The 27306-nt window shown below is 20.9% G+C and overlaps 9 protein-coding genes across 9 annotated transcripts; 5 read left to right on the top strand and 4 right to left on the bottom strand. All coding sequences in view use genetic code 6, as the record gives it.

Moving 5' to 3' along the window:
• Nucleotides 1–543: 543 nt before the first annotated feature.
• TTHERM_00328500 (hypothetical protein) lies at nt 544–873 on the bottom strand (the record flags this gene model as incomplete). The annotated part of the gene is made up of 2 exons (XM_001026514.2): nt 544–669; nt 748–873. 2 exons carry the CDS (start codon nt 871–873, stop codon nt 544–546), a joined length of 252 nt encoding a protein of 83 aa, XP_001026514.2.
• A 1603-nt stretch (nt 874–2476) lies between these two features.
• Nucleotides 2477–2818, top strand: TTHERM_00328480 (hypothetical protein; the record flags this gene model as incomplete). The annotated part of the gene is made up of 1 exon (XM_001026512.1): nt 2477–2818. The coding sequence occupies one exon, from the start codon at nt 2477–2479 to the stop codon at nt 2816–2818; it is 342 nt and encodes a 113-aa protein (XP_001026512.1).
• Nucleotides 2819–6357: 3539 nt separating this feature from the next.
• Nucleotides 6358–7176, top strand: TTHERM_00328470 (hypothetical protein; the record flags this gene model as incomplete). The annotated part of the gene is made up of 1 exon (XM_001026511.1): nt 6358–7176. The coding sequence occupies one exon, from the start codon at nt 6358–6360 to the stop codon at nt 7174–7176; it is 819 nt and encodes a 272-aa protein (XP_001026511.1).
• Nucleotides 7177–7808: 632 nt separating this feature from the next.
• TTHERM_00328460 (hypothetical protein) lies at nt 7809–7991 on the bottom strand (the record flags this gene model as incomplete). The annotated part of the gene is made up of 1 exon (XM_001026510.1): nt 7809–7991. The coding sequence occupies one exon, from the start codon at nt 7989–7991 to the stop codon at nt 7809–7811; it is 183 nt and encodes a 60-aa protein (XP_001026510.1).
• An 827-nt stretch (nt 7992–8818) lies between these two features.
• Nucleotides 8819–9547, top strand: TTHERM_00328450 (transmembrane protein, putative; the record flags this gene model as incomplete). The annotated part of the gene is made up of 3 exons (XM_001026509.1): nt 8819–8846; nt 9004–9202; nt 9367–9547. The coding sequence occupies 3 exons, from the start codon at nt 8819–8821 to the stop codon at nt 9545–9547; spliced, it is 408 nt and encodes a 135-aa protein (XP_001026509.1).
• Nucleotides 9548–15220: 5673 nt separating this feature from the next.
• TTHERM_00327440 (hypothetical protein) lies at nt 15221–18870 on the top strand (the record flags this gene model as incomplete). The annotated part of the gene is made up of 11 exons (XM_001026507.2): nt 15221–15754; nt 15846–15948; nt 16011–16436; nt 16543–16686; nt 16734–16858; nt 16926–17162; nt 17208–17338; nt 17649–17791; nt 17847–18051; nt 18105–18330; nt 18382–18870. 11 exons carry the CDS (start codon nt 15221–15223, stop codon nt 18868–18870), a joined length of 2763 nt encoding a protein of 920 aa, XP_001026507.2.
• Nucleotides 18871–19323: 453 nt separating this feature from the next.
• TTHERM_00327420 (phospholipase d1) lies at nt 19324–24025 on the top strand (the record flags this gene model as incomplete). Its single annotated transcript, XM_001026505.2, has 8 exons — nt 19324–19961; nt 20117–20703; nt 20823–21155; nt 21202–21568; nt 21903–22938; nt 22996–23217; nt 23283–23372; nt 23618–24025. The coding sequence occupies 8 exons, from the start codon at nt 19324–19326 to the stop codon at nt 24023–24025; spliced, it is 3681 nt and encodes a 1226-aa protein (XP_001026505.2).
• Nucleotides 24026–24193: 168 nt separating this feature from the next.
• TTHERM_000327419 (hypothetical protein) lies at nt 24194–24638 on the bottom strand (the record flags this gene model as incomplete). Its single annotated transcript, XM_012800687.1, has 4 exons — nt 24194–24237; nt 24291–24425; nt 24477–24535; nt 24592–24638. The coding sequence occupies 4 exons, from the start codon at nt 24636–24638 to the stop codon at nt 24194–24196; spliced, it is 285 nt and encodes a 94-aa protein (XP_012656141.1).
• A 1073-nt stretch (nt 24639–25711) lies between these two features.
• On the bottom strand, nt 25712–25981 carry TTHERM_00327400 (hypothetical protein; the record flags this gene model as incomplete). The annotated part of the gene is made up of 1 exon (XM_001026503.1): nt 25712–25981. The coding sequence occupies one exon, from the start codon at nt 25979–25981 to the stop codon at nt 25712–25714; it is 270 nt and encodes an 89-aa protein (XP_001026503.1).
• Between the last annotated feature and the right edge of the window lie 1325 nt (nt 25982–27306).

The raw sequence follows: 27306 nt of genomic DNA, 5'->3' as shown, positions 1-27306 counted from the left end.
CATGAAAATGCAATTAGCTGAAGCCTTTTACTCCGATGCTAAGCTGAATAAAAACCAAGATATTTTTAATCAGAATCAAGTTATACATGAATTTTTACAAATATTTGCTAAAATCTATTAATAATACAATAATAAATATTAAGAAAAAAAATTTTTAATTTCCTCTTTTTTTATAATTAATATTTTATTAAAACATAAAATAAATTTAAAATACAAAATATCTTTATTAGTTAATAATCGAATATCTTCAAACTATTTTAATTCTTATATTTACTTTTATATTGAATCCGTAAAAACTTCTGAGAAATATCATTAACTATTTTAGTGATTTAAGAGATAAAAAATGAGGTAATGTGTATTTTTATTACATTATCTCCTAATGCATCAATATTATGATATACCAATTACATTTATTTTATAGATGCTACGTATTATATTTATTTCACAGTATTTTACTTACAAGAAAGTTAGTTTAACATCTATCTTACTTGATTTAATGAATAAATTAAAATAAGATAAATATCACTACTTTTATTTATTATTTCAAAATCTTTAATACTTTTTATATTACGATTTAACATTAATTTCAAGTTAAATCCCCTATCCTTCATCGCTATCACTAATCAAGCTTGAATCTGAATTTGAGCCTTTTATTTATTGTTATTTTAACTTATAATAATAGGAATAGATTATTTATTTTCTTCATCTGATTGAGGCTAATCTATATTATTAATTAAAGTAATTCACTTATTTAATAAATCTATTTTGTAAATTATCTTCTTTTTCTTCGTCATTGATTTCCTCCTCTGTTTAGACAACACCTTAATGTTCCGATAAATTTACACCGCACTAAATGAAATTTTTTGAAATCATCCTTATGATCGAAATAGTATAACAAGCATGAGTAAATATCCTAAATATAGGATACTCTTTTTCTTCATCATAATTTTTATTTCACTTGTTTCCACTTACTTTCAATACTTTATGTATGAATTAAGTGATCTTTGAATTCTATTGAGAGGAGTGGGCAATAAAATGTTTAGAGCGGTTAACTGTTTCATATGAATATCCAAAATCTTATAATTTTGAAAATCCTTTCTATTAATCAGTGCATACCATTGTAGCTTTTATTGAAATGAACATTTCAATATACTTGAAAAGAGTGGTTGTATCTCTTTTTATCAACTGGAATCATTATTATTTCTCTTTTTGTCATTCCTAAGACCCATTAATTTCTTTTTATCTCCCCTCCCCTCTGATATTTATGTTTAAAATAGGATTTATGTATTATTAAATAATAAAAAAACTGAAAATTTTTTGTTTGAAGATTATGAATACTATTAGAAAAATATATGAAAGATATGATTAAATTAAATCTATTAAAAAAATGTTGTGAAGATTATAAGATTAATTTTAATATCTAAAATCACTTCGAATACATAATCCATGGCTCTTAAATAAACTTATTCATCCCCTTCATTTGTGTTTTGAAAATTAATAGTGTAATTATAGATTAACAAATTTAAACATAGTTAATAAAAACAGAAGTTTGTTCATTTATTTTGGAAATATATCATAACAACAGTAGTAATAATATGATATAAAAGTAGAATTATGAGAGTATATATGTAAATTAAAGAATAATAATTATAAAAATATTTTTAAAAATATAATTTTGATATAATTACTTGTGTTTAAGATGATTGATTATAAGATATTTTTACAGATTAAGGTAAAAAATTTACATTTATTTTTGTGTAATATTTATTAAAAGCAGTTAAAATTTTATTAATCACTTCCATCAATAAAATAATATTTTATTTTAAACTCAAAACTAAAAAGCTTTTCATGAAAAGACAAAAAATCAAATAATTCATAATATAAACAAAAAAATAATCTACAAATTATCAACATTTTTTTAAAAGATACTCAATTTTTTTCAAAGATAAATTAAGAAACTAAAATGTTTTATTGTTAAGAACTTAAAATGAATTAAATTTAATTAGTTTTTGTAAATTTTTTAAAAATCATAAAATGATAAAACTATTTCTATGGTTAGTTTTTTTAATATTTGATACCATGATTAATTTCCATCATAATTGTTTTTTAAATTCAAGGATTAAATAAATAAATACAAATTAAGTTTATCAAAATATAAATTAAGTAAGATAAAATTTTTTTCTATTGCTTAGTTCTAAGTGATAAATAACTTACATTTTAAGAATCAAAAGCAGTTTATTAAAGTATTCCTAAAAATATATTATTTGAAGATGTTGAAGAGGATTTCATTAACTATAATGATATGAGTAATTCTAATCAATCATAGTAATATTTTATTTCAGACTTAAAGCTGAAATTTCATTTTACCAAATAAAAGAAAGGAATTTAGATGGTAGTGAAGAAAAATTAAAAGAATAAGATGACAAAAAAATTTCTTAAAGGTCATTCATTCATTATTCATTTCATAGATAGATAGATGGAGGAGATGATATCTTTTGCAATTAAAGAAAAAGAGAATGTTAAATTTAACGAAATTAATAAGAAATTTAATAGGTTTATGAAAATACATTCTTTTAAAAATCCAGTTTTCAAGTATGTGCTGACACATAAATACTATAAAATATTATTAGCCTAATAGTATGAAGATTCTATCTTAGAAGAGGGTTGGCAAAAGTAAGATTAATAACAAAGATAAGTTGAACACCTAGCTTAATTATTCAGTTAAAGGCATTTAAAGCGCTACCATTATTGGACAATTTATATAATGATATTTATTGATCATGATCATGAAGCTGAAAACTAAAAAATTGTTATTTGAAAAATTAAAAAAATAAATCTATCTATGATGATGGTACTCATAAATAATAGATTAAGTTGATTCAAAAAGGCTATATTACACATGAATGTTCCAAGCACAGTCAGAATTACTTCAGGACTAGGTAACCTGGTTATTAATAAATAAGTTGAAAGAAAAAAAAGAATAAAAGTAAAGTTATGGAAGCTTAGAGAAGTGAGTCAGCAAAAGTTAGGTTAATAACAAATATAAATTGAAAGTATGGTTTAGTTATAAAATTGAATTCACTTGTGAACTATCTTAATTGGACAAATTAACTCATAACCATCATGAAGCTAATACCTAAAAAATTTTTATTTGAAAATTTAAAAAACAAAATAAATTTATCAATGAAGATGATAATAATAATAAATAATAGATTATGTTGATTTATTTCTAAAAGGTTATATTATATATAAATGTTATAAGTACAATCAGATTTTCTTCAGGATAAGGTAACCTAACTATTAATAGTAAATATGTTCGAAGAAAAAATAGGATAAAAGTAAAGTTCTAATTAAATTATCTAGCATTTTTTATATTTTCACTGTAAACCCAATAGATAATGATGAAAAAATATAATTTAAGTATATAAAATAAACGAAATATTTTTCATGTTCAAATATATAGTTTTGCAATTTAATTTACAATAGAAAATGAAAATTAATTAACTTTTTCAATGCTTTTTAATTTAAATAAACGTGTAAAATCATTAGGTTAAAAATAAATAAATTAATGAATAAACGTTTACTTCTTTATAAAATAAACTAAAACATTTTATTTTTTAATTCTAATTCTATCTTTTATTTTTGACAAAACATTTAAATTTTCACTGTTCTAAAAAATATTATGTCAAACAATATTTTTCAAAGCTAAATAAATAAAAAATAAATCATTTGATATTACTATTACAGCAGAAAAATTAGAAAAATTTTTATGATCAATTTAATCATTCAATCGATAGCTTTTTATTTATCAAAAAATAAAAAAGCATCTAAAATTTCTAGTAAACAGATAACTAGTTTATTTATCAGTTAGAAGAAGAATTCATAATAGATTTTTAAGAATTTAAAAGAAATATTATCATAATGTTTATAATTTTTCAAGTTGACATGTATAATTTTAAAGTCTAATTTAACTTTTAAGATTTGCAATTTATTTTTTGATTTTAATTTTTGTATTTCTTAGAAAATTTATAAACAAAAACATAATAAACAGTTTATTAATGCATAATGAGATAGGCTATTTCGTTTTATAGGTAAGTAAGTTCAATCATAAAAATCTATCTAATCAATTAATATTGTTATAGAGAAATTTTTCATTTCTTTTATCACTAATATCATTTTTGTAAAATATTTGACCACTTAAATTGCACTTTTATTAGAAGGTAAAAGCTTTTATGTTTTTATTCGTTTTCTAATCTTATTTTTATCATTTGTTATCTTTGAATGCAAATTTAGTATACATAAGTTATCAAAAAATATTTTAAAATATTGATATAACTCCATTCATTTAAAAAATTTAGTAATAAATATATTAAATTTTATATTTATTTTTATAAATTGGCTATTAGTAACAACTAAAAATGCTTATAACTAATAAAAAAGACTTTTTTGATGCAGGGAAAGGTTAAAATGCTAACTTGAATTTTGAGACGTTTACAAATTTAAATCTAAAAGGAAATTTTTTGTAAGAAATATACACAATTAATAAGTAAAAAGTGTAGTTTAATATTATCTTCATAAATATTTGATAAGTATATTTTGATAAGTTTTCTAATTATTTAAATTATTTATTTAGTATAATTTCTATTCGGAGCATTTTCTTTTAATTTCTTTCAAAAGAACATTACTTATTTTTAATAAATTCTTTAGAATTTCTTGTGCTGCTAATCAATTAAGCAAATCTCCCTCCTGAGATCTAAACAATTATTTGATATAATTTTATTTGAATTTTTTTCATTCCTTTAAAAATTTGTTAATTAAACAAGAAGCAAACTAATTTTATAACAATTAACAAATTCCAGTAAACATACATACATACATTAAATTTTTGTGTTATCGCATCTCTAAAATCCATCAAATATATTTTTTACTTTTAAGAAGTAAATTTCAAGCGGTTTATTAGATAAGAAATATATCTGTTAATTTTATTAGAATATTTTGAAACCAAATACATAAAAAATGATTTTAAAAATCAGTTATCATTTTAATTTATATAGTTGCTTTTGCTTGAAATCTTAATTGATGCTAAATTTAAAGAAAAAAAAGTTAAAAAAGAGGTTGTTATTTAACTTTTATTAGACTTTACCTTTAATTTGGATAGTTTGTGTAAGCTTATATTGAGAAATCGCATATTTGTAAATAAATAATTGAATGATTTCTAAGAATTTTATTTAAAATAAATGAAATCAAATATCATTGTTCAAAAATACAAAAATCAAAATTTACTATTTAAAAAGCTATGCTTAACTATTGATAAGTAAGGAGATTAAAAATTTACATAATTTTAAACAAAATAAATGAAGTCTTCTAGTGAATCCATAAATAATATTGAAAATTACTATTAAAAATTAATCTTACATATTGTAATGTGCTAATCTAAAAAACAAATAACAAAATAAATGCAAAATAAACTAAATATATATCATTTTAAATCACATTTTCAAATAATAAAATGATTTATTGATAAAAATTACTATATAAATTGAATGAAGGTTTTATTCTGGTTAGAAATTGCTTGAAGAATGTGCATATTTAGTTGATATTTAAAATAACATTAATTTATTCAAAAATATAATTTTGAATAAACAGAATTTACCTAAAAATATGATCACATTAGAAATTATTATTTTTTTCTTTCTTTCTTTCTTTACTTTATTAAATTAAGTTAAATTTTAATTATGACTGAATACAACAGAAAATGATTGTAACTCTCATTCTAAAAGGAGAAAAAAATTTTCAAGTATTTTTAATATAGTTAATCAAAACGAACATATTTCACAAATTAACTTTTTTTTTGTTTTTATATATTACTCCTCCAATAAATACTGTTGAATGATTTAATTAGGCTACATTGGGTAAAATTAATTAATCTAATCTCAAAGCATTAACTTATTCTATTCTTCAATTAAGATTGAAGCTAATTAAATCAAAAATTTTTTAAATTACATTTTTTACCTATACTTTAATAGTTTCGTTTCCCACAAACTTTTCATGCTTTTTATGGGTAGCAAAAAGAATTTGATTAATATTTTCTCTTAATCTATCACTGATCTAATTGTAATTTATTACTATTAAGGGAATTTACATATATTTCTTACCAGTTGTTAATATTATCCTAAAAGTAAAATGATAAATTTATTAGCAAATAAATTTTATGTTTAAAACAAAACTACAATCAGTCAATTTTTATTATTAATATTTATAATAAAAAATTACTTAAAGTAAGATATTTTTAACACTTAAATAAACAACTATTCAAAATCTTACCTCGCCAAACATTCTTACATTTCCAATATTAAAATGAATTCAGGTGAAATTTTTTACTCCGATGCTAAGTTGGTTACAAGCTAAGATATTTTTTAAGAGAATTTAGTCATACGTGAACCTGAATACTTTTTAAATATAACTAACGATATTTAAGAGCAGTAGTTTTAATTCGCTAATTAGTAAACACTTAATGAAGTCTATCAAAGTTAAAAACATGAACAATCTTATCCTGCCAACAATCTAAGAAGTTTAAATACATTTAATAATGAGTATTATTACTATTTAAATTAAGAAAACTCATATACCTAATAACAAGCTGATTCTTTAAACTTTTAAATTAAATTTGAAGAACCAAAATATGTAGATTGTTCTGTATCATAGTTAGAATAAAATTATATGCAACCTACTTTTTCATTAAATCAAATAAAAGAATAAGAATCAATGATGTATCAAGATGAAAATAAAAAATATAAAAACCAAAATATTTTAAAAGATATTTTTAACTCCTTTCATAAATACGTTAAGGATTTAAAATATTTTCCAGTTTGTGACATCTAAAATGTAGACTTAAAAGAAATCAAGAAAAAATTTAATAGATTTGTTAAAATTCATTCATTTAACAACTCAATAATAAAATACGTTCTAAATCATAAATTTTATAAAATATTATTTACCGAATACTATGAGTAAGGGTATTTACTTTAATGGGTTTCTAAAAGTCGAGTTAGTAATAAAGATGGTCTTAAGTATTGGGCAAATTATTTAATTGAATGTATAAAAAATCCCTCTCACCTAGAACATCTTCCGGTAAATCGTATATAAAAAAACAAGAACAAAAACACTAAAAATTGATAAATTTAATTTAATTTAGTATATAATTTATATTTCATAGATATATTAATCACTGTATATATAAAATAACAAATTTAACCTGTAATAAAACTGAAGTTAAAAATAATCAAATTGTTAATGAATGGTAGAAATAATAAATTTATTATTTTATAATGTAAATTAATATTCCCCTTTATTAAATCTTATTAAGAAAAAAATTAGAAAAATGCGCTAGTATAAATTCATAATTTTATGATAATTTACTAAAAATATATAAAAACAAGTTTTTTTCAAATTTTTTGTTTTTATTAATCTTAATTTATTGAAATGTAAATTAAATTTAAAATGCATTATTTAATCATCAAATTTCTTCAGATTTTTTTACTTCTCATATTTATTTTTATATCAAATTTGTAAAAAGTTTTGACAACTTACAATAGAAAGAAGGAAGATATGTCTTTCATAAATATTTTTTGATTTTAAAAAAAGTCAATTTAAAGATATTGAAATTATTTTTAAAAGAATTAATTTTGATATAATTTATTCTATTATTTAAATAAAACTAATTATTATCTCTTTATTTGTTTTCATTCATTTTAAAAAAAAATTTTATGATATTATTTTGACATTTTGAAGTAAAAAAATAGTGCAGGTCAATCTACATCTTATTTTCTTGTATATTTTTAATTTGGTTTTGATCTCATGTAAAAAATACCTACTTAAATATATCTTATGCTTTTATTTGCTATTCCTATAAACTGTATTGAATAATTATGATTAAATCTCATAAGCCAAATAACACCCATTTAGTCTCTATCTTAAGATTAAGATACCATAAGTCCTCATGAACATTACCTTATTTCACAATAAATTAAAAGTAAATTAATTATTATCAAAATTTATTAAATTAGATTTAGCGAGAGTTGAAGAGGTGGAATTATGGAATTTATTTTCTTCTTAAAAAAATAGAGTTTGAGTTTTTAATAACGAATTTGTACTTTCTTTCATAAATTTAATGAGTCAAAAGAAATTATATAAACTAATTTTTATTTAAATAGATATCAAAGTATAATAAAATATATTAAATAAAATAATTCAATAATAAATAAAACATATTTGGTATGTAAAAAATTTACATTTATTTTTGTGTAATATTTATTTAAAGCAGCTCAAATTTTATTAATCGTTCTTAGATCCATTAATAAAATAATATTCTATTTTAAACTCAAATCTAAAAAGCTTTTCATAAAAAAACAAAAATCATATAACTCATAATAGAAAAAAAATTAATCTCTTAATAGCTAACAAAATTTAAAAGCTAAAGTATCTTAAAAGATACTCTATATTTTTTCAAAAATAAATTAAGATGCTAAAATATTTTTATTGTTAAGAACTTAAAATGAATTAAATATTATTAGTTTTTGTAAATTTTTTTAAAAATATTTAGTGATAAGACTATTTCTATGTTTAGTTTTTTTAATATTTGATACCATGATTAATTTCCATCATAATTTGCTTATAAATTCAAGGATTAAATAATATATACAAAAAAATATAGATTTAGTAAGATAAAAACATTTTTCTATTGCTTAGTTCTAAGTGATAAAAATAACTTACATTTTAAGAATCAAAAGCCGTTTAGGATTTTATTAACTATAATGATATGAGTAATTCTAATCAACCCAATTTATGTAATATTTTATTTCTAAAAGATTTTATGCTTAAATTTCATTTACTAAATAAACCAAAAGAATTTAGATGGCTATGAAGAAAAATTAAAAGAATAAGATGACAAAAAAAATATAAAAACTTAAATTTCTTAAAGATCACTCATTATTCATTTCATAGATAGATGGATGATGATATCATTTGCAATTAAAGTATAAGAGAGTGTTAAATTGAACGAAATTAAAAAGAAATTTAATGGGTTTATGAAAATACATTCTTCTAAAAATCCAGTTATCAAGTATGTGCTGACAGATAAATACTATAAAATATTATTTGCTAAATAGTATGAAGGTGCTAGCTTAAAAGAGGGTCAGTAAATGTAAGGTTAATAACAAACATAAGTTAAAAATGTGGTATAATTATTAAGTTAAATGCATTTAAGACCCATAATTATTGGACAATTTATATAATGATCATGAAGCTAAAATCTAAAAAATTGTTATTTGAAAATTTTAAAAACAAAAAAAATTTATCAATGATAAGTCTGATAGTGCTTAGAACATTCATGTGTAATACAGCCTTTTTGAATCAACCTAATCTATTATTTATGATTACCATCACTTTAGGATTAGGTAGTCTTACTATGAATAAAGAATAAGTTAAAAGAAAGAATAGGATAAAAGTAAAGTTATGGAAGCTTAGAGAAGTGGGTCAGCAAAAGTGAGGTAAATAACAAATCTAAACTGAAAGTATGGTTTAATTATTTAATTGAATTCACTTGTAATCGATTGTTATTGCGCAAATTAACTCATAATCATCATGTTGTTAATATCTAAAAAATTTCTATTTGAAAATTTTAAAAACATAATAAATTTATCAATGAAAATGATAATAATAATAAATAATAGATTAGGTTGAATTATTTCTAAAAGGCTATGCTACATATGAATGTTATAAGTACAATCAGACTTTCTTCAGGATAAGGTAGCGTGATTATTAATAGTAAATAAGTTCGAAGAAAGAATAGGATAAAAGTAAAGTTCTAATTAGGCTTAGGTAGCGTTTTTTGAATTTTCACTGTAAACCCTTTATATAATGATGAAAAAATATAATTTAAGTATATAAAATATACCAAATATTATTCATGTTTAAATATTTAGTTTTGCAATTTAATTTACAATAGAAAATGAAAATCAATTAACTTTTTCAACGCTTTTTAATTTAAATAAACGTGTAAAATCATTAGGTTAAAAATAAATAAACAAATAATACAATGAATTTAATTTAAGTGTTTTATTAAATCAACTAAAATATTTTATTTTTTAATTCAAATTCTATCTTTTATTTTTGACAAAACATTTAAATATTCACTGTTCTAAAAATTATTATTTCAAACAATATTTTTAAAAGCTAAATAAATAAAAAATAAATTATATAAAATAACTAATTAATATAGCAGAAAGATTAGAAAAAATTTTATGATTAATTTGATCATTCAATCAATAGCTTTTTATTTATCAAAAGTAAAAAACCATCTAAAATTTCTAGTAAAGAGATAACTAGTTTATTGATTAGTTAGTATAAGAATTCATAATAGATTTTTTAAAATTTAAAAGAAATTTTATCATAATGTTTATAATGTTTTAAGTTGACATGTATAATTTTAAAGTCTTACTTAACTTTTAAGATTTGCAATTTACTTTTCGCTTTTAATTTTTGTCTTTCTTGGAAAATATATAAACAAAAACATAATAAACAACTTATTAATGCATAATGAGATAGGCTATTTTTATTTATAGGTTAAGTAAGTTGAATCATAAAAATATAATCAATTAATATCGAATTAGAGTCATTTCTTTTTATCATTAACATCATTTTTGTAAAATATTTGACCATTTTAATTGCGCTTTTATTAGAAGGTAAAAACTCTTATGTTTTTTAATCATTTACTAATCTTATTTTTATCATTTCTTATTTTTGAATACAAATTTAGAATTTATAACTCATCAAAAAATATTTTAATTTATAGCTACAACTCTAATTGGATAAAAAATTTAGTAATAAATGTAGCTAATTTTATATTTATTTTTAATAATTTAGATATTAGTAACAGCTAAAAATACTTGTAACAAATAAAAAAGAGATGAAAAAGATGCTTTTGATACAAAGTAAGGTTAAAATGCTGACATGAATATTAAGACGCTTATAAATTTTAAATATTAAAGGAAATTTTTTGTTGGAAATATACAAAATAGATAAGTAAAAAGAAATATTTAATATTATCTTCATAAATTTGAAAGGTTTTCTAATTATTTAATTCATTCATTTAGTACAATTTCTATTTGGAGCATTTTCTTTTAATTACTTTCAAAAAAACATTACTTATTTTTAATAAATTCTTTAGAATTTCTTGTGTTGCTAATCAATTAAGCAAATCTCCCACCTCACATCTAAATAATTATTTGATATAATTTTCTTTGAAATTTTTTCATCTATTTAAAAATTTACTAATTAATCAAGAATCAAACTAATTTTAAAAGAATTAACAATTTACAATAAACATAAATACATACATTAATTAAATTTTAATGTTATTGCATCGCATCTATAAAATCCATGAAATATATTTATACTTACAAATAGTAATTTCAAGCGATCTATTTAGATAAGAAATATATCTTTTAATTTTATTTGAAAATTTTGGAATCACAAACTTAAAAAATGATTTTAATAATTAGTTATCATTTTAATTTGTATGGTTGCTTTTGTGCGAAACCTTATTGGATAACACAAATTTAAAGAAAAAAAAAGTTAAAAAAGAGGTTGATATTTAATTTTTATTAGACTTTACCTTTAATTTAGATAAAATTTGTAAGCTTATATTGAGTAATTGCATATTTATAAAAAGTGGATTGAGTGATTACAAAGAAATTTATTTAAAATAAATGAAAACAAATATCAATGATAAAATCAAATTTCAAAAATACAAAAATAAAAATTTACTCTTTAAAAAGCTATGCTTTATTTTACTATTGACAAGTAAGGAGATTAAAAAATGGCATAATTTGAAACAAGTTTTCTAGTGAATCCATATATAATTTTGAAAATTACTATTAAAAATTAATCTTACGCATTGTAAATAGTAATGTGTTAATCTAAAAACAAATAATTATATAAATGCAAAACAAAAATATTATAAAAGCATTTTAAATAACATTTTAGAATTATAAAATTATTTTTTAATAAAAATTACTTTATAAATTGAATGAAAATTATATTCAGGTTAGAAAATGTTTGAAGAAAACACATATTTAGTAGATATTTAAAATAACATTAATTAATACAAAAATATCATTTTGAATAAACAGAATTTACCTAAAAATATGATCACTTTAGAAGTTAATATTCTTTTCTTACTTTACTACATTAAATTAAGTTAAATTTTAGTTATGACTTAATACAACAAAAATGACTGTAACTCTCATACTAATCTGAGAAAAAAAATTATCTAGAATTTTTAATTTAACTAATCATAAATACATTGAACACATTTCACAAATTAACTTTTTTTCCTTATATATTTTACTGATCGATGGAGTGCTATTGAATGAATTAGTTAGGTTAAAGTGGGTAAAATTAATTAATCTAAACTCATAACAATAACCTATATAATTCAATTAAGCTTGATGCCAATTAAATCAGATATTTTTTAAATTAAATTTTTAATATACTATTTAATATTTTCGTTTCCCACAAGCTTTTCAAGCTTTGGATGGATAGAAAAAAGAAATTGCTTGATATTTTCTCATAATCAATCACTGATCTAATTGTAATGTATTATTGTTAAGGGAATTTACAAATATTTCTTACCAGTTATTAATATTATCCTAAAATTAAAATAAACAATTAATTAGCAAATAAATTTTATATTTAAAACAAACTACAATCAGTCAATTTTTATTATTGTTATTTAAATTAAAAAATTTACTTAAAAATAAGATTATTTTTAATAATTAAATAAACAACTATTCAAAATCTTACCTCGCCAAACATTCTTACTTTTCCAACATTAAAATGAATTTAGCTGAAACTTTTTACTCTGATTCTAAGCTGGATACAATCTAAGATATATTTTAAGAGAGTTAAGTCATACATGAACCTGAATACTTTTTAAATATAACTAATAATATTTAAGAGCAGTAGTTTTAATTCGCTAATTAGTAAACACTTAATGAAGTCTATCAAAGTTAAAAAAATGAACAACAATATCCTGTCAACATTCTAAGAAGTTTAAATACAATTAATAATGAGTTTTATTATTATTTAAATTAAGAAAACTCATATACCTAATAACAAACTGATTCTTTAAACTTAGAAAATAAATTTGAAGAACCAAAATATGTAGATTATTCTGTATCATAGTTAGAATAAAGTGATACTCAACCTACTTTTTCATTAAATCAAATAAATGAATATGAATCAATGATAAATCAAGATGAAAATAAAAAATATAAAAACCAAAATATTTTAAAAGATATTTTTAATTCCTTTCATAAATACGTTAAGGATTTAAAATATTTTCCAGTTTGTGACATCTAAAATGTCAACTTACAAGAAATCAAGAAAAAATATAATAGATTTGTTAAAATTCATTCATTTAACAACTCAATAATAAAATACGTTCTAAATCATAAATTTTATAAAATATTATTTACCGAATACTACGAGTAAGGGTTTTTACTTTAATGGGTTTCTAAAAGTCGAGTTAGTAATAAAGATGGTCTTAAGTATTGGGCAAATTACTTAATTTAATGTATTAAAAATCCCTCTCACTTAGAACATCTTCCAGTAAATCGTATATAAAAAAACAAGAACAAAAACACTAAAAATTGATAACTTTTCTTTAATTTGGCATATAATTTATATTATTATATATATATTAATCACTTTGTAAAAAAAATAACAAATTTAACTTCTAATAAAACTGAAACAAAAAATAATCAAATTATTTATAAATTAATAAATGAATGGTAGAAATAATAAATTTTTTATTTTATGCTGTAAATTAATAAATAATCAAAAATTAATATTCCTCCTTGTAAAATCTTATTAAGAAAAATTACAAAAATTTGCTGTTTAAATTCATAAGTGTATGATGATAAACAAATAATAAACAAAAACAAATTTTTCAAATTTTTTGTTTTTATTAATCTTAATTTATGAAAGGTAAATTAAATTTAAATGCATTATTTAATTATCAAATTTCTTCAAATTTGTTTCCTTCTCATGTTTATTTTTGTATCAAATTTGTAAACAGTTTTGACAACTTACAATAGAAAGAAGGAAGATATGTCTTTCATAAATATTTTTTGATTTTAAAAAAAGTCAATTTAAAGATATTGAAATTATTTTTAAAAGAATTAATTTTGATATAATTTATTCTAATATTTAAATCTAATTATCTTCTGTTTATATGTTTACATTTATTTTTAAATAAAATTTTTATGATATTATTTAGACATTTTCAAGTTAAAAAATAGTTCATGGAAATCTGAATAAAATTTTCTTGTATATTTTTAATTTAGTTTTGATCTCATCTAAAAATACCTACTTACTATATCTTATGGTTTTATTGCTATTCGAATAAACTGTATTGAAAAATTATGATTAAATATCATAAACCAATAAATATCCATAAATATTTAGTCTAAATCTTAAGATTAAGATACCATAAGTCCTCATGAATTATCACTTTATTTTTATTTCACTGTAAATTACGAGCAAATTAATTATCATCAAAATTTATTAAATAGTACTTGGCTAGAATTAACGAGGAATTACTGTATTTAGTTTCTTCTTAAAAAATAGAGTTTGAGTTTTTAATAACTAATTTGTAGTTTTTTTCATATATATTTTAATGACTAAAAAGACATTAAATAAACTAATTTTTATTTAAATAAACTTCAAAAATTAACAAAAGATATGATATAAAATAAATGATTTCCATAATAAAATGTATTTGTTTGGTATTATTACTAATTTTAAAATTTAATAATTATATTAATATTATTATTACTTTGTTATTATCACACTAATATGTTTAATATCGATTTTAAAAATTAAGGAAAAATCAAAAAGCAATTAAATTTACTTAATATAATAATTTTATAATTAAATTTAAAAAGCTTACAATATAACTTTGTGGAAAACAAAATAAAATTTAGTGAAATCAATTTTTTATAATAATAATTTAATAATTTTTGCATAAATTATAATATAGATATTTATAACGCTAATATTTAGTGTATATCAATTAATAAACAAAGTAGAACAAAATATATTATCAATAAACTTGAAGACTTAAAAAAATTTAATTTTATATTAAAGTTAAGGGGAAATGTAAATTTTTAGAAAGTTAAATGTTGACAATAATTCTTAAGAGCATCATAAAGATTTTCGAAATTTGAGCTAGCTTGTATAAAAAAACAATTCTCACCTAAAAGGAGTTGGTTTTATTGAGAGAAAACACAGGTAAGTCAATACTAATTCAGATAATTTCAGAAAAACAAAATTAGCAATTTTTAGATAACATAATCATGAAGATGAAATTATTGAGAATGCTAGAAGTCTTACATAGTATAACTAATCTTTTTCTTAGAATAGTTCACAATTTAATTCTCCATTAACAACGAGAATTAATTCCCCTACTTAATAGTCTGAGGCTGATTTTTTAGATTATTTTGTTCTTGGATCAATAGACCAGTCTTAAAATGATAAAAGGTCTTATCACAAATAGAGCAAATCAGCAGTAAATCCAAAATTAACATAAAATTTTGGTACTTCAACAATTACAGAATAATTATCTTTAGTAACTTAGGAATAATTCAAGTTAGTCAATCAGTCATCTGGAAAATTAAACAAGTTTTTTTTAGTATAATCATAAATTAAATTTTAATACTTCTACTCATTTTAAATTGATCTTTTAAAAAAGCATCATATAAATATAAAATTTATAAATAAAGAACTAGATTGATCTAAAAAAGGCCTAATCCCTTCAAAAAGACATTGAATATGCCTAAATCCTGTAAAAATCTGCTTAAATAAGTGGCTAAGTAAATCACTCTAGTAAATAGAGCTTTTTTATATAATTAAATCCAAAAAATTAAAAATTTTTACTAATAAATTAGTTATCAACAACTAAACTCCTTTGAAAATGATGCTCTTTAAAGACTCAGTAGAATATTACAAATTGGAATGCAAAAACAAACAATTTCCCCTTCGAATTCATTGCTCTGATCTTACTGCTCCATTTTTACTTGCTATTTCTGCAAGAAACAAATACCCAAAACCTAATGCTCATGGTCATGAATATCTAATATAATTTGATACTTCTGGTAGCAAAAAGCTTGAATTTTAATCGCTGCAAAGATATATAATAAATCCTAATCATGAAACAACTTAATCTATCTCAGCACATTAGAACTCAAATAGCTTAGATAATAAATTACAAAATCCAAATAAAATTCTTTTCTAATAAACTAAAACCTAATGGATATACTTTTCCTTCATTGGTTAATAATTCTCAAGTTTTACTATCACAACTGAATTCTAAGGTGATTATTGGTCATATAAAAATAAATTTTAATAGAAATCAAAATAATTTTTAAAAATATTTTCAAAAAAAAATCAGCCAAATTTTAATCTTTTTTTATTAAATAGATGATATCAGCTTTAAATTTTTTAATGAAGAAATGTTTAAACCTCAAAAGCATATTCCTTAAAAGTAGGTTAGCAAAATGATTTAAGCAAAGAATGAAAAGTACTTAAGCTTAGCTTAGCTGCAAAAATTTAATAAAGAAGCGTGTAAATCGATTTAAATCTAACAATAAACTTACTTTTTTTATAAAAAGTGGAAATAATTAGAAGAAGAAAAGAAGAAACTCTAAAAAAATCAAATAATGTTGACATTGTTGAGCTAAATAAGTCAAGAGCAAAATAATTTTTAAATTTAGAATATGAAAAATTTTTAAATAAAGTAAAAATAAATATATTTCAATTTCAATAAATAAAAGCTCAAATATTTTTAAAATAATAAAATAAAGGTTAATAAAGTTCAAGATAGACAAATAAAAAAAGTAAAAGAGCAACAAATAGTGAAAGAGGAAGAAAAGTAAAATGAAATCCAGCTAAAAATATAAATTAAAGAATATGTTAAGAAGTAAATGCAAGAAGCTCGAAAATTATAATATAAATAGTAACAATTAATTCAATTTAGAAAAAGATGGATTTAATTAATAACTTTAAATAAGCTGATAGTCAATATTATGTATACATTAAAAGTAAATTAATACCTATTTTTATAACCTAAGTTTATTTTATAATAGAAATATAAATTAGTTTAAAAATTTTACAGAAAAGAAAGATTATTTGCTATTAAGATTGTTGAATAGCACAAAAAGAAAATATAAATGTAGAACACCAATCTTTAAGAGAGACTCGTGATTTAAATATAAAAGTAAGATATTTTAATAGTTTTATGAATAATATATTTTACTCTTTATTTAATTATTTATTTGGGGGATGTTAAAAATTTTATTGATTTTCCTATTAAAACATATATTTTATAAAAATGCAACATAGCTTCATGTTTTTGTTTTCTAAAATAGCTAAAAATCCCCCCTTTTATAAGAAAAATAAGGAGCTTATAAATTTAAAATAAATTTTATTCTATAAATTCTAATAAAAAGTAAATTTAGAAATACTCTTTAAACTTAATTAATATATTAATATCTATTTTAATTAATTATCTAATTTTATATAAACAGCTCTTTGAGATTATTTGCTTCAAGTGTTAAATAATTTTCAGTTTAAAAAGCTACTGAGATAGTCAAATTAACTCTATTGAACATAGAATCTTTTAAAATAATCAATAAAATATTCACAAAATCTTAAATATAATATGACAAATGTAAAGTTGATTTTTAGACGTATATCTCTTTGTTTAATATATACAAAAATGTTAGGTAAAAGACTTCAAATATTTATCAAAACATAATATAATTCTGAAAAAGAGAGAGCTATGAATCTTTTATAAACTCTTTTCTAAGAAATAAGAATGAATAAGAAGGTTACTGCTTAAAAAAATGAAGAATAGCCAACATCATTATTCAGTCAATTAAATCCTGCTCTTGATCTCTCATTAGTCTATTTTTTATCACAATTTACTGAGTAATATTTATTACATATTTTATTTTTAATTCATAAAATAAATTATTAAATAGAGCTACCAAAAAAAAAATATGCCAGTAATATATCACTCTTCGTAAATAAATATTTCGCTAGCAATATAAAAAACATAATGAGCTTTTAGAAGATTTTTAGTTCAAATTGGGTCAATATAAATAAAAAGTTTAAATGCTAGAAGAATATAAGAATAATATGTTACAAAGTCCTTAATTGGTTTCTAAAAACTGGAGCAATGTTCGAAAAATTAGTTTAGCAGTTTCTGTAAATCAATTAAATTAATTCATTTTTTATTAAATTTAAAAATAAATTTAGTTATTTTCAGGGAATCAATCAAATAAAAAGTAGATAGATTTAGATAAATCTTAAATAGAACAGGGTAGTCCATTTATAAGATAGAAAACAAGTTCTTTTGCAAGTTCATAAAGCTAACTTAATTCTTCTTTAATGGAATAAAGCAGAATAAAAAATTTAAACACTCCTAGAAATTCATCCAAAAAGAGCAACTCAAATTCACCACTATCAAATAGAAATTCAAAAGAAATTTTTAATTTTAACAACGCTTTTGACAACTATGAGTCATCTCAAATTCAAGCAAAATAAATACCTTCACCTCTTTCAAATATAAAACACAAGATGAGTTTAAGAAACTCATTATTTTCACCTCAAAATAAACTCATGGAAGAAAAAATTGAAGAGCCAAAATTCACTTCAAAAAGACCAAAACTAAATTTGGAATCCAGAAAAGAAATGGAAGATATTCTTTTATCATATTTATAACAGCAAAAAGAAAAAAATATATGAAAAACAAACAAACAAACAAACATTTAATTTTTCAAGAAACAAACATTCACTTAAAATCTTTGAAATTTATAAAATTGTTTTTAAAAAATGTTTAAATTAATATATTCCTATCTTGTTTTTTGTAATGCATGAAAATTATATAATTGAATTCTATTTTCAAATAACACAAAGCCATTCAAAAGTAAAAATATCTTACTATTTAAATAAAAATCTAAATTGTAAAAAATAAATGTTTGGTGTTAGATTAAAAATAAATATATTGAATAAATTTTAATTGATTAGATAAAAAATATTAAATCATTTTATATTCATTCAGTATATTTTACTTAATTAATTAATTAATCTATGTGGAGAGACTAATCGACTTCTACTAAGTAAAGACAACTTTATTTTTTTAATAAATTCTGATATCTTTTTTGATTAGATATAAATTATTAGATTAAGGATTCAATAATGAAATAAAACTATGAGTAAACATGCTAAAATTAACAATATGAATTAGCTTAAAACGACTAAGAGGAAGAAAAATTTGATAACAAACTAGATATACAGAGTTAAAATAACTTTTAGTAAATGAAAAATAATAAAGATTTGAAATAGTAAATGATGTATACTCTTCTATAATCGCCAATAAGGCCACCTCATTATCATGATCAGAACAATTAAATATAGTAATTTGACTTAAATTAACCAATGCAAAGCGGTTTTAAGTTGAATTAGATTTAAGATTTGCAAACCAGCTTTATTGATAATCAAGAAGAAATGAAAATAGAGCATTTTAGGTTTGTTGTTTCTAAAAATGAGAAAGGCGAAGAGTTTAATTAAGATGATGAATAAGATGATTTATAATCGAAGCAAGGGTTATTTCATCATAATAATATTTTAGAAGATTTAGATTTGTTAGAAAATAAAAATGATCCAAATTATAAAAAGCTTATGATAAAGGGATTAGATTATGTCAATTTTTAGCATTATTTTGAGTATATAGATTTAAATAATATTAATACTGAAAAACTACAAAAAAAGTACAATCTGAAGGATATCAATTATTTATATCTCTTGTAAATAAAATATGCAAACATTAAATGGAAGTAAAAATTTTGGATATTTTGCCTTTTAAGAAAGAAAATTATAAATAAATTAGCAAATTTGCCAATAGAATTATATACGAATAATTATAAAAATATCTTTGAATTTATATTAGTGAAAATGTAGAAGGAAATTTAATGGTTTTTTATTTATTTAGAATTAGGAGAACACTAGAATAAATAATATAGTTTGAAATATAGTATGTTAAATTCATGAATGAAATGGAGCTTGAAGATTTTGATGATCAAGTATACTTGACTTTGGCAGAAACTCTAGATTAAGAAGTAAGAGAAAACAATCCTAACAAAGTTTTGAAATACATTGAAGAATGCTTAAAAATTATTGTTAATTAATTTCAATATGAATAAGCTGGCATAGATCCATTGATTAAACATAAAAACTTAAACGATATTTCTCGTAAGTAATCTACTCTCATCAACGAATTTAAAAATTATCTAAGATCGTTTTTAGAGTTCTCAGATATATTTGAAGAAGGGAAGTAAAAGTATAAAGAAGTGTATGTTTACAAAAAAGCTGGAGGAAGATATAAGCAAAGTTTCTGCTAAAAGCTAAATTGCAAGAATTTATTTGGCTGTTATGACAAGAGATATTTTTTAATTAGTTAAGAGGGTGTTATGTACGCAAAAGGTCTTATTCACCCAGAGTCCACTTTAAGCGAAGTTATCTTATTTGATTATAATTTTAAGGTTGAGTATGGCAAAAAATAGACTGGCCAAGAGTTTGGTAATTCACTAAAAATTTATGTTTCTTTCTTTAAATTAAAATTTTTGTAAAATTTTTAATTAAAATTAATAAATAAATTTTATTAGAAAATGGTTAATATTTTATTTAAAAATATTTAGGAGTTCATTTTATTGCACATAGTAGGACTTTAAGTATTTAAGCATTAAATGTGTTTGATTACTTAGATATTTTGTACGCTATAAAGGAAGCTTATGATAATTCTATTTATGGAGGTGTACATAGATTTAATTCATTTGCTCCTCCAAGATCAAAATGCTTTGCTAAATGGTATATAGATGGTTAGAATTACTTTTAGGATGTTTTTGATGCAATTGAAAGTGCTCAATAGGAGATATTTATCACTGATTGGTGGTTATCTCCTGAGCTGTATCTAAAAAGACCTGCTCATAAGTTTCCTGACTCTAGAATTGATTAGCTTTTTCAAAGAAAAGGTAAAAAAAAAATAAAATTACACTTTAAAAATATTTTTATATTAAGCAAATGAGGGAGTTTAGATATTCATTATAGTTTACCAAGAACCTGAAATGGCTTTAAATATTGAATCAAAATACACTCAAAGTAAACTTTAGAGCTTACATCCTACAAATATAAATGTTGTTCGTCATCCTAAATTTCTCATCCCATTTATGTGGAGTCACCATGAAAAAATTGTTGTTGTTGATTAAGAAGTTGGATTTTTAGGTGGGCTTGACTTGTGCTACGGTAGATGGGATACGCAGTTACATCCTATGGTAGATGAATAATAATTATTTCCTGGTATTGATTATTGTAATAGTAGGATTAGAGATTTTCAAAATGTATAAGATTTTGAAAAATCAGATCTTGATAGATAGACAGAGCACAGGTGATTATTTAAATTTCTATGAAAAAATCTATAAAATTAAGAAAATTAGATATTTTAAACTAATTTCTTTATTACCAAACTGCGCTTATTGATTAAATTTTAGAATTTATAATTTAAAACTTAGTTATAAAATAAATATTTTCAAGCATAAAATCGACTTAGAGGCTTATCAATGCTTTAATGATAAAATAGCTTCATTTTTTAGAGTATTTTTATTTTAAATGAGAAATTATCTTGTTGAATTATATACAATATTTAGTTGAAAGTGGTTTATTTTGCATTTTTATAGACAGTTTTAACAGATATTTTATTTTTTAAATATTTTTATAATTAGAATGCCATGGCACGATGTGGCTCTCAGAATAATTGGACTCCCTGTTAAGGATTTGGCAAAACATTTTATTTAGTATTGGAATTTCTCTTAAATTGATATTGGGAACAAAGGAGGGCTTAGAGGTTGCCTCATACCTCAAGAAAGAGAAGGGTAAAAGAATATGTTTAAACCTTACATTAAGGAATTCAACTAAAAATTGAAAGGAATAAAAAACAAATTTTAAGGCTATATAAAAGAAAAAATTACTAAAATAAAGCCAGAAATTTAAAATTACCTTAACGATCACAATATATCATTTGAATTTATAAATAACCTTGATGACTTTTACAAGAAATCAAATCAATCACAAGAAAAAAATATGAAAACTAGCTTTGAAATTATGCTTTTAAATGAAGATAAAAAACCAAGAGATGAAATTATTTAACTCTTGCAATAGCTTAAATAAATTAAAGACGATAACTTATATGATGAATTTGAAGATTAATCTAACTATTCTCTAAAATCAGTTCCATCATTATATGAACAATAAAATGATTCTTAGAAGTCAAACAATAGCTTTGTAGAAAGAGAAAAAAATCGCAGATAAAGTGCCATAAGCAGTGTCAATGTAAGTAAAATAGAAACTGCAACAAGATTTTCTTTCTACAAATCGATGTTTGATAGAACCCTTGATGGAAACCTCTCAAAAATCCAAAATTAAATTTAAAACACGAAAAGCAGACTAAAATTGCAAGCTAAGAAATATAAACAATTAGAAAAAGATTAAAATACTCAGCAGTGCTAGATACTTAGATCTGCTTCCAATTGGTCTCTAGGATTAAGCACTAAAGACACAGAAGCGTCAATTCAAATTGCTTATCTCACTCTGATAAATGAATCTAAACATTTTATTTATATAGAAAACTAATTTTTTATGAGTTCTCATGCTGGTGCACCTCTAAGAAATTAAATAAGTGTAGCTTTAGTTTAAAGAATTAAAAAAGCTGCTTAAAACTAAGAAAATTTTTTAGTTATAGTTATCTTACCTCTTCTACCAGTAAAAATAAATATCACTTTAATGATTTAAAAAAGTTTTAATGTTTTAAATTGTAAGGGTTTTGAAGGAGAAATTGATAGTCCAAACTCCAATGTTATGAAAATCTAGCTACATTGGGAATATTAAACGATATGCAGAGGTGGTACATCTATTTTAGAAGATTTAGCTAATGACCCTAACATTCCTGACCCCTCAAAATATATTAAATTCTTTGGCTTAAGAACTCACTCAGTCATAAATAATAAACCGGTTACTGAAATGGTTTACGTTCATAGTAAAGTAAACAAATCTCTTCATTATTATATTTAAATTATTAATTAATTGTTATAATAAATATCGTAAAGATGATGATAATTGATGATCAGATCGCTATTATTGGTTCAGCTAATATAAACGACAGAAGTTTAAAAGGAAATAGAGACTCTGAAATAGCTGTAAATTTCTTAATTTTCATTCTCTGATTTTCTTTAAAATAAAAATTAAGATTTTTGAAATACTTTACTATTAAGATTTGATAAATAAAAACAGAATAATATTTTTAGAACTTAAAATTATTATTTTATTATTGAAAAATATCTTAGAAAATTGAATATTACAATATTCAAAATAGTTTAGAACTTTAAAGCAATATTAAAAATACAAAAAATTAATTTAAATGTTTTAATTTATTTAAATTAAGGCTATAATTGAAGATAATGATTAGATAACTTCTAAAATGGATGGTTAACCTTACATGGCAAGTAAATTTGCCCATACTTTGAGATGTGAATTATTCAAAGAACACTTTTCTATTGAAAATACTATTGATCCTTTGAATCCTTAGCTAATAGCTCAAATAGATAGCCAAGCATTATAAAATACTTTACTTTATAGAGAGATTTTTAGATGTTATCCAGATGATGAACTCAAAGAAAGTAGTAAATTAGAAGAATTTAAGTCAAAAGCCATGACTAATTACTATCCTTTGAAAGCTCATTACTTTAAAGGTAATGTAGTTTAGTGGCCAAAGAAATTTTTAGAAAATGAAAACATGAAGTTTTCTCTTAACATGAAGGAATATTACTGTCCTGACATAAATTTTACATGATTTTCAATAGAATTAATGAATAAATAAATAAGTGCTTATTTGAAGCTTAAAAATAAAAATATATATAAGTATATTAAAATTACAATATATTTTGTATAATTTATTAAATTAATTAATTAATATTATTAATATAATAGTATTGTGTAGATGCTATGCATTTATTTTTTTTCATTTATCTTTTTTATCAATCTCTTTGATATCTGTATACTTTCCTATTTTTTACATAATTACATTTTAATACATTTATTATTTTGAAGAATTATACCTAAAAGCTCATGTAAGCCAATATCATTCCATTCTTTTACTTTTTCGATTGGAAATTTCAAAGATGGTTCATGTGCATCGTTTGCATCATTATTTATTGTTAGCTTAGCCCCTTCGGGGATGAATATATTTACATCTGTTTTAATCAAAAATAGATTATTATTAATATTAAATTTTAAAAATATACTTTTGAAAGATTCTTTTCTCCATTCATTATCTACAATCACGCTAAGAAGTGGATTAGAGCTTTTTTATTTAGAAATAAAAATAATTTATTATAATAATTTGGGTATATTTTCTACTGCATGCTAAAAATGAATGCTCCATCTCTTTTTTAAGAAGATATCATTTCCTAAAAATTAACTTTTGAATTACTTTTTACAAATTTTAAAAACTTTAAATAATTGCAAATGAAGAATTTATTAATAATAAGAATTTGTATATTTTATTCGTTAATTAAATAGGAATGAATAAACATTTGTATTTTTAGAATAATTGATCACTTTAAAAGATAAATTATAATAAATCATTTTCATTAATTAATTATTTTTTTTTTTAATTTTGAAAAAACACACGATTTATTTAAATTTTTATGATAAGAAATAATTCATCATTTTTAGATAGAATAAATATAATTTATTAAACAAAGAAAACACAATTTTAAATGGCATTTACTTAAGAAAATCTGCTAAAATATTAAATGATAAATAATATATTCAATAATAATTGGAAAATAAATGAACATAAAAATTAAGAAAATAAATTTAAATTCTAATTTAATTAAAAAAAATGAACAAAAATAAGGTATAAAAATCATAAAAATATAAAATTCAATTCAATTAACAAATAATTTTTAGTTTTTTAATTTAAGTATGAATAAATTAATTAATTATTGATTTATTTATCAAAATATTTGGTTTTTCATCATGAATAGATAATTTTTTATTGGTATTATCGAAAAAATAAATAAAGTATTTAATAAACTTTATACTTAGATTGAGTCACACTCATAAATTAAGTAAAATATATTTTCATTAAAATATGTGATGATGAATTTATCTTCAAACTTTAAGTTTTCCGTTTTTAATTAACAAAATAACTTTTAAGAAAAATTGTAACAATTTCTTAAATGAAATGTTTTTTTAATTTTTAATATTTTAAACTTTGCACATTCTAAAATAAAAGATATATTTTTAATTTATTCTATTTTATCCTTTATATTTAATATTTTTAAACATTTTTGTAAGTAAGCCAAACCCTTTTTATTATTCAATATTTCTTTTTAATTTAGTAATTTTACTTTTTGTAGACCATACAATCAATTAAAATATTTGCTAATAAATTAAAAGTGAGCAATTAGAGAAATTCAAGCTTAAAAAAAATAGAACTGAAGATATATTTGTAGGATAATGTTCAACTTGGTCAAATTAATTGTTGTATTTAGATGCATTTACTTTAACATGATTCAGCTATTGATATTTATAAGATGGGAGAAGGAGAAAAATCAGTTTTTTTGCTTTCTTACAGCTCTTATTGTGCAAAAAATTACTACTGTATTTTTTTACAATTTGTAATCTGCTAGATATAAAGTTGGACATGTAAGACTACTGCTATAACTAATTCTTAATTTTGATTATCACAAATAGTACAAACAAATATACAGAGAGCTATCTTATATGTACTTACCATCATTTTTGATTATTTATGATGTTATAGTCATTAAAAATCTCTTTTTTGACATGAAAATATACTCAATTGAAATCAATCCTGAATAAACACTTCTTCTAATGATTCTACTTATTGGATTTTACTTAAAATCTCTTTATTATTTGTACACAATAGATTTTTACGATAATACGAAATTCACAAAAATCACACTTCTATAAACTCTATCTATTTTCTTTGGTATGGTATGCTATTAGAGCTTGCTTATACTATTTATCAACAACATAAAAAGAATATTTATAGCAATACTAATTAAATCTTTTATATTAATTTTATAAATTGCGCTTTTTCACTACAAAAAATACAAAGTCTATGCAATTCAACCTGATTAAATATTTATTATGATAATTACGCTGGGTTCAATGACATCACTAAGTTTACCTTGCGACTATTCCCCTTTCTATTGTGAAAATTTTTCTTATGGTCATATCTTTGCTAAAGAAATTCCATCTTAAATTTCACTGACAGTTTTAAGAGCAGGATAGATTTTAGAGAGTCTCATCTTTTTAATTTTCACATTTGATTCTTAATTTTTTAGTAATACTGAGTATATTTACTATAAAATATTTTACAGAATAGTTTTGTACTGCTTTATTATTAATTTAACACTGTCTTTGTATAGAATGATAAAATAATATTTTGCTTACGTTACAAATAACTTCACGCATTTTTAAGAGTAAAATTCTTCTCTAAAAAGAGTAACATAAATAATTAAAAGAAGTAAAAACATTAAGCTTTTGTGGATAGAAAGGATAAATGATCATAATTATAAACTAAAAAAATCAAATGGAATCAAATAAATTATTTTTGATAAAGTTTTTGATCAAAATAACAAACAATTCTATGTAAAGTTAGATAACCTAGTAACATTTGATGAAAAAAAATAAAAAATAAATTATCTATTTTTTAGGATTTAGATTCAAAACATGATTTTAAATAAAAGCAAGGTGCCTATTATAAAAATTAGTAAAATTACAGAATCAGATGAAAAAATATTTGTCCTTCTCTTTAAACTGAGATTTCTAAAATTTACTGCTGACCTTGCATTCCAAAAATTTACCGATATGTAATGTGTCTATCTAAAATTGTTAATTACAAGATAAAAGCAACTCTATTTTAGATAAATTTATACAATTTTAGCCTTTTAGTAAAATATTTCTCCTTTCTTGAGCATAAATCCATGCTAAACTCTATACGATTTAGAATAAATGGATTGAGGAATCATTATATTTTTAATTTATTGATGAAAGGTTTTGCTTATTATTATTATTAATATTTATATATACATTATC

The sequence above is a fragment of the Tetrahymena thermophila genome, assembly GCF_000189635.1.
Source record: "Tetrahymena thermophila SB210 genomic scaffold scf_8254010, whole genome shotgun sequence".
In the NCBI taxonomy this organism is placed as follows: domain Eukaryota; phylum Ciliophora; class Oligohymenophorea; order Hymenostomatida; family Tetrahymenidae; genus Tetrahymena; species Tetrahymena thermophila.
Note: the sequence above shows the minus strand (reverse complement) of the source record. Positions and strands in the feature narration are given on the sequence as shown.